Below are 7903 nucleotides of genomic sequence, written 5' to 3'. Positions count from 1 at the left end.
TTTTAGTGCCCATAAAAACCGTGGAAATTCCTTGTATGAATCCTCCTAGTTGCCGAAAACTTGTTCAACAGCCTTTGTCCTCACAATCCAGGCTTTCTTGTAAGATGGAGTATAATTATATGTTGTTCTGATATGGGATATAATTATACTCACCTTCACTGATGGGTCTTTATTAACCAACGGTAGAATGTCTTGACATATCAAAGTTGCGCTTAGTTTACGGTGATCTTGTTCAACGTTAGTTGCAATGCAACTATGCGATGGGTCTATTGAAACGATCTCCCAAGAGTCGTTTTTCTTCTTGTAAGACGCAGCCAAACGAAACTTACAAAGCATGTTACGACATTCGATAACATACCTTCTAGAATTAGTGCGTTTCATTGTAAAGTCAACAGAGTTGTTCATGTGGAATTTTTTGATTGCCAAAACACATTCTTCTTTGGTATGAAACATGTCTCCCACCTTTAATTCGCCTTCTGATCTCGGATACGGATTATAGAAAACATTGTTGGATGTTTCATCGTCGTGAAGATCCATATTTGTCATATGTTGAGGCGAATTGTAGACATGACTAGGAGGTATTGGTGGTGGTTGATCATCATCTTCATCGTCGTTGTTCAACATGTGATGAACCTGTATCTCGGTCTCCTCTTCTTCTTCATCAGCGACGTCCACTTCTGCTTCTGCTTCTGGGTTGACGTCATCTGACCATTGTCGATCTCTTCACCAGATTCATCCTGACTTGTTAGTTGAGACTGTTGAGATGGTATACATGGTTGAAGAGTAATGTATAACTCAATACAATTGAAGCCTGAATGTTCATGACTAACAAACATGTATTCAACATCTTCATCGTCTCGTACCTTAAGGGGGAAATACTTGCATTGACAATTCTAAAAAAATATTGGATTTTGATATGTGATCTTTGACACAATACCCGATCCTATAAAGGATTGTATTCTTTTTTTCAAATGCAAGAAGATTGCATTTCTCTTGATCGTGAGTCTAATGGTATCGGTGTTTCGAAAACAAAAACCATGTAGCTCAGACTCGTATGTTTCACCGTTGTAGTGAACGTTGACACTGTATAATGATGAAGATGACATCGTGCAGATGAAAACTATTTTCTTACTGCAGATGAATGTGAGTGAAGTGTCTTGGATGTTGATAGTAAGACACTTAAATAGAGGAGTGAAGTGTCTCACATGCTAGCTAGTTCGGAGTGACGTGTCGCACATGCAAGCTACTCCGAAATGACGTGTCGCACATGCAATCTACTCCGAAATGATGTGTCAACCATGCAAGCTACTAAGAAGTGACACGTTCAGCATGCAAGAGACAAGACATCCACGTGTCAGACATGCAGACACACACTCCAAATGAATTGGCGCCCCACTCATTCCTTGCACATGGGCGCCAATTCAAGTGGAGACACCATGCATTCAGACCATGAAACCAAGCAATCAGACCTAGGTCTTGCATGCATGTCTCTATGGAGGCGCCAATTTGAATGGCGACCCCTCTTAAAGGTTGTACATGGTCGCCAATTCAAGTGGAGACACCATGCAAGCATAACTTTTCATGCTCCCGTCCATTTGCCTATAAATACATCCACTCCATCAACACTTCTTCGACACCATCACTCTCACTACTTCTTCTACAATTTCATCTCCAACAACTTCTTGTAGTTTCATCTACACCAACCCCCCGACAAAATGTCTATCCTCACAATTGACTTATGCAATTGAGTAATGCATAAGTCAAATTACTTTTTTCCTATTTGTGATTGTGTTACATGGTTGGACTATCAACCATGTAACAGATACAATCTTTTGCATCTGCATGATGTATATTGTTTTGAACCTTGCCTCTAAGGAAGGTGGAAGAGAGATAATAAAAGAACATGAATTATCTATGAAGGCTAACATACATTCATCACAACTTTGGACACTAAATAAGTTAATATACTATAACTTCGTTTCCTGAACAAGGTTTATTACATGACAGCAGAGCGAACCAAATCAGCACAAGCTGATAAACATTTTCTAGGATTGCTCTAATTGGTTGAGGAAGTGCATCAAAACTTGTTACTTACTGTGATGATATACATTGCCGGTATGTCATCTTACTTACACTTCTTGAATATGATTTGGTGAAATCATATTCTAATAAAAATTTCATGAATGGTTCTAATATTGTAAGCTGTCACTGAGAACCATAATTTAGAGGGGTATTAGGGGAAACTTATGGTTCTTATGAGTTAGATATTGACAAAGGTAGACCATATTTGTTTATGATTTTTCGATATGTATGAATGTCAAATACTTGTTTAGCCCATCATATTAAGAATGCATAAGTTCTACACTTTTCGTATACAAAATCAGTTTTATATGATTAGACATTATTCTCTATAAAAGTTTGAGAGTAGAGAGAGTGTTAGAAAAGAGGAGAAAATTAAAGATTCTGATCTGATAAATTGTGCACCGGTCATATTTTATAGATGGTAGGTTGAGCTATCACTAGCCAAACTAATTTACCAAGAGATTTTTAACTGCGATAACATAAATAACAAACTAACAGTTGGCTATGTCTTTGATAGGTTGAGCTATCACCTCATGTTTGATGGATACTGGTGTTGTGATGCGTGTTTGAACCTCTACTTGACCAATCAAGGACACTTTGAGCATTGTTTTGTTCCGATGACTTTAGTAGGCAATAACAATTGAAAAAAGTGTTTGGTTCCTGTAAGTTTAAGGAGTGCCTTAGGGGGGTGAATGAGGCACTTAGACACTTTTCCGGATTTTTTACGGTTTATTAATTTTTACTTTCTTGAGATGCTTATGTGATGAAAAGTGGTAAAGTGTGGAAAGTAAAGAACACCACGATGTATAGTGGTTCCCCTCACAGATCGAGAGTACTCCACTCCCCTTTCAACACGAAAGAGAATTCACTATAATGTTAGATTCCTAGACAAGACACCTTAAGGCCTTTCTATCCAATTCTAACACACCAAGAACAATCCTCTTGGATTTACAATGTTTAAAGTCCAATCGAGACTCAAATTCTCACAAAAGGACCTCTTGCATCCACACACCGGATAGCAAGGATAAAACCTTACAAACTTATTCCTAATAATCCTAAAAATAAGTTGTAATCAAGAGATACAATTCTGAATTTTTGTAGAAGATGAAATAGTTGAAAATTTGAAGTATATTAATTTATCAATTGATTTTCTCCTTTGTAACACTTAATTCTCACAATAATTATACAAGTGTTCTTTGTATGGAATGAAACTATGATGCTTAAAAAGAAGGTTTATGCAAGGTTTCACTCTTAAGAAAATTTGGAAGAACACTTAAAAAATGTTTGAAAGAATATGAGTAATTGATTTGAAATTTTTGCAAGGAGGTAAATTTAAAATCTGAAAAAATGATGTATATATGTTGTCTAAACACCTCCTCAAATGGATGCAATTACCCAAAGGATGCCATGGTTCATGGTAAAGAAAATAGAAAAGCTTCCATGAAAAGATGCACTGATTTTTGCCTCTGGTTCAGTGGTAATCGATTACCTTAATATGGGTAATCGGTTACTTGCCTCCAACGTGCAAAAATATTTGAATTTATCACAAAGTAATCGATTACCTTAAAATGGATAATCGATTACTTCATCCCAGATTTGAAAAGTAGCTTAAAAAATGAAGTGTTATGATTTCTTTGATGCATAAAATTACTTCCAATGATTATGGCATAAATGAGACATGTTTTGAACACTTGTATAATCATCTAAAGGTCAAGTGTTATACCTATTCATTTGAAATACGAATCTTCATGAGTTTCATCGAGACTTGATCATTTAGTTGAAAACTTTCTTCATGAACTTGAATCTTGATCAATCCTTTTTGTTAATCAATCTTAGACTTGTAGAGAAGTTTGTCGTCATCAAAACATTTGAGAAGTCATGTCTTCACAGTTACTTCACACTCAACCTTTCACCTGCCTCGCAGCAAATATAGTGTACAACATAGCGCATATGACATGGAAATGGAGGATGAATGATATGATATTGCACTGTATCTGGTGACCCTTTCCTGATCTTGAGGAACCTATTGGCCACCACTTCAAGGTGGACCTTTCCCTAAGTTTTATCTTCCATGAATACAGATGGAATGCTTTTACTATGTCATATTTTGTTGTGATTATTGCACCACCTTTTACTATCATAATATCTCTTGGCACTGTGTTTGAAATATATTAAGAAAATTATTAAAAAATTGTTCATTTTAAAATCTTTTGAAAATATGGTGTTGTAGAACATGTGTTTGAAATATATTAAGAAAATTATCAAAAACATTTATAGGATTGAACCAAACTGTGCAAGTTAATTCGTAACTGAATTGAAATATTATTGATTCACTTAACTGATTATGAATTCCAAACCGAACGGTTAGTAAGTATTATTTTCAAACCTACCTGATATCAACTTCCTATCTAAGATAGTTACATGCCCTCGTTATGCCTTAAATGCCCTTCTTTCATTTTCAAACCTAGCTGATATCATCAGTTCACTATGTTGTATTCATTTGTGGGTGTGACGAAGAGGATTCCATTGGAAACTTGCTTATAACTATGCATGGAAACTCTGGCAACCTTACATCTGCTTGAAGGATATTTGATAGAATAATAGGAAAGAGTGTTCTATCATGGACGTCGATGATTGCAGGATATGCTGGTTCAGGCCATCCAGAGGAATCGTTGAGTCTTTTTAGAAGGATGATAAGGACGGAAACTAGATCAAATGGAGCAACCCTAGCAACTACTTTATCAGCTGCTGCTGATTTGGGATCACTCAACATTGGACAAGAGGTCGAACAATACATTTTTGAACACCGATTTCAATTGGTCCAACTAGTGCAAATGTTTGTTATACACATGTACTCTATATGTGATAGTATTAACAAATCTAGAAAAGTATATGAAAGTGTGAAAAATAAAGATCTGACTCTTAGGACTTCCACGAGGGAGGGGGAATGAAGCTCTTAGTCTCTTTGGAAAAATGACAACTTCAGAGAGGATAAAACAGATGCCATTGGTTACACTAGTCTTTTATATTCTTGTAGCCATTCAGGATTGATAGAAGATGGACTAAAGTACTTCAAAAGTTTGCAAACAGATTTTGGGCTAACTCCTACAATAGAACTGACAGAAGAAACGATTCTTTTATAAACTTCTGTATATTATTAAAATGCAATTTTTGACTTTATACATACAAAAGCTTTAGCTATTCTATGAGTTATAATAACTAGTAAATACTATTAATTTTCCCACTGTCTATTGACCTTCCAATTCTCTCCACTAACTTATTATTAAAAGCCCATTAACTGTAACATTTAAAGTTTATTCAACAAAACTCCTCTGTAAACTTAAATGTTTCTTCTATTCATCATGCCTATCAACTTCTTGCCTCTGTCGAAGATTTCCTTTGATAGTGGTTTTGTGAAAATATCTGCTGCTTGGTCCTTACTTGCTACATGCTTCAATTCGACATTTCCTTCCTTCACGTGTTCTCAAATGAAGTGGAAGCGAACGTCAATGTGTTTGCTCCTTTCATGGTTTACTGGATTCTTTGCTAACTCAATTGCTGACCTGTTGTCAACTTGTATTGTTGTTGCATCTTTCTGTTCTAGCTCCATTTTACTCATCAACCTTCTGAGCCATATTGCATGACAAACGCACCAGGATGCTGCTACATATTCTGCTTCACATGTCGAAAGTGTTACTATTGGCTGCTTTTTAGAAAGCCAAGTAAATTCAGTATTTCCCATGAAAAACACATATCCATAAGTGCTTTTTCGATCGTCTATATCTCCGCACCAATCACTGTCAGAGTAACCAACCAACTTGTATTTCTCTGAATTCGAGTAAAACATCCCAAGTGACACTGTTCCTTGGATGTACCTCAGAATTCGCTTCAATGCCTTCCAATGTGTGTAAACTGGCTCCTCCATGAATCGACTTACAATGCCTACACTTAATGAGATATCTGGTCTTGTACATGTGAGATAGCGAAGACTTCCTACCAAACTTCGATATTTGCCTGCTTCGACACGTTCTCCTCCATCAAATTTCGACAATTTTGTTCCTGGTTCCATTGGCGTCGAAACCGGATTACAGCTTTCCATCTTATATCTTTTCAATATTTCTTTTGCATATTTTTCTTGTGAGATGAAGATTCTTGTTTCTTCTTGTCGAACTTCCAGACCAAGAAAGAATCTCATCAGGCCTAAATCTGTCATCTCGAATTCACGTGTCATTGTGCTTTTGAATTCTTCTATCATCTGATCATTACTGCCCAGAAAAATAAGATCATCAACATAGAGAGCAACAAGTAATACATTCATTCCATTTTTCTTCACATAGAGGGCATGTTCGTACGGGCATTGCTCGAACCCGTTCTCTTTGAAATATGTGTCGATACGTGTGTTCCATGTCTGTGGTGCTTGCTTCAGTCCATATAGCGCTTTCTTCAATTTCAGTACCTTCTTCTCTTCTCCAGCTTTCATGTACCTGAGTGGTTGTTCGACATAGACTTCTTCTTCTAGTACACCATTCAGAAAAGATGTTTTGACATCCATTTGAAATATTGGCCATTTGAATTGAGCAGCTTGAGATATGAGTAATCGAATTGTCTCTATTCTTGCAACAGGTGCAAATACTTCGTCATAATCAACTCCTGTTTTCTGTCTGTATCCCTTCGCAACAAGTCTCGCTTTGTATCGTTCTATTTCTCCTTGAGCGTTCATCTTTTTCTTGAATACCCACTTTACACCAATGGGTTGACTACCTTTTGGCAATTCAACTAGCTCCCAAGTGTTGTTGTGGATAATCGCCATCATCTCTTCGTCCATGGCACTTTTCCACTTCTTGTCTCGTACTGCTTCTTCAAAGCTGATGTTTTCAGCATCTGCCAAGAGACATACAAGGTGCACTTCACTTGTCGAATCATACAGATCTTGCAAACTTCACATTCTGGGTTGTGTAGGTTCATCTTCACTGTCAGAATCTCCAAGTTTTGTCGAAATGTTTGGTGGTACAGCGACATATGATTCTTCAACTTCGACAACAGCTTCTGTCGAACTGTTCCAGTCCCACTGACTTGCTTCGTTTATTCGAACGTCTCTACTCACTATCACCTTCTTTCTCATGGGATCAAATAGCTTGTACCCTTTTGTTTTCTCATCATACCCAATGAGTATGTATTTCTGACTTTTGTCTTCAAGTTTCGTTCTTCGTTGATCTGGTACGTGTGCATAAGCAACACTTCCAAATACTTTGAGATGAGAGATTGTTGGCTTCTGTCCGCTCCATGCTTCTTGTGGTGTTTGATCTTCTAACTTCGAATGTGGACATCGATTCTGAACATAAATGGCACATTTTACAACTTCTGCCTAAAATTCCTTCGGCATGTTCTTGCTTTTAAGCATTGAACGAACCATGTCAAGGATTGTTCGATTCTTCCTTTCAGCCACCCCATTTTGTTGAGGTGAGTATGCTGCAGTTAGAAATCTCCTTATACCCTGCTCTTCACAATACTTCATAAAAGCTGTCGAAGAATACTCACCACCTCTATCTGATCGAACGGCTTTAATGTGTCTGTCGGTCTCCTTCTCCACCATTACTTTGAACCTTTTGAACACCTCGAATGCTTCAGACTTTTCTTTCAAGAAATAAACCCATGTCTTCCGTGAGTAATCGTCGATAAAGGAAATAAAGTATCTTTTGCTACTGAAAGATTCTGGCGTGATTGGCCCACATATGTCGGTGTGAATCAAATCAAGGATATGCTTAGCTTGATATTCTGCCTTCTTTTGAAATGAAGTTCTTGTTTGTTTGTTAAGTACACA

General features: G+C 37.0%; 1 protein-coding gene across 1 annotated transcript; it reads right to left on the bottom strand.

Moving 5' to 3' along the window:
* Positions 1–5566: 5566 nt before the first annotated feature.
* On the bottom strand, positions 5567–6181 carry LOC127104196 (secreted RxLR effector protein 161-like). The gene has a single exon (XM_051041399.1). It carries the CDS (start codon positions 6179–6181, stop codon positions 5567–5569), a length of 615 nt encoding a protein of 204 aa, XP_050897356.1.
* Between the last annotated feature and the right edge of the window lie 1722 nt (positions 6182–7903).

Source organism: Lathyrus oleraceus, chromosome 1 (assembly GCF_024323335.1).
Source record: "Lathyrus oleraceus cultivar Zhongwan6 chromosome 1, CAAS_Psat_ZW6_1.0, whole genome shotgun sequence".
NCBI lineage: Eukaryota > Viridiplantae > Streptophyta > Magnoliopsida > Fabales > Fabaceae > Lathyrus > Lathyrus oleraceus.
Note: the sequence above shows the minus strand (reverse complement) of the source record. Positions and strands in the feature narration are given on the sequence as shown.

Excerpts from the sequence above, each read along its gene's own strand:
- LOC127104196 (XM_051041399.1), bottom strand. The coding sequence starts at position 6,181 with ATGGAAAGCTGTAATCCGGTTTCGACGCCAATGGAACCAGGAACAAAA.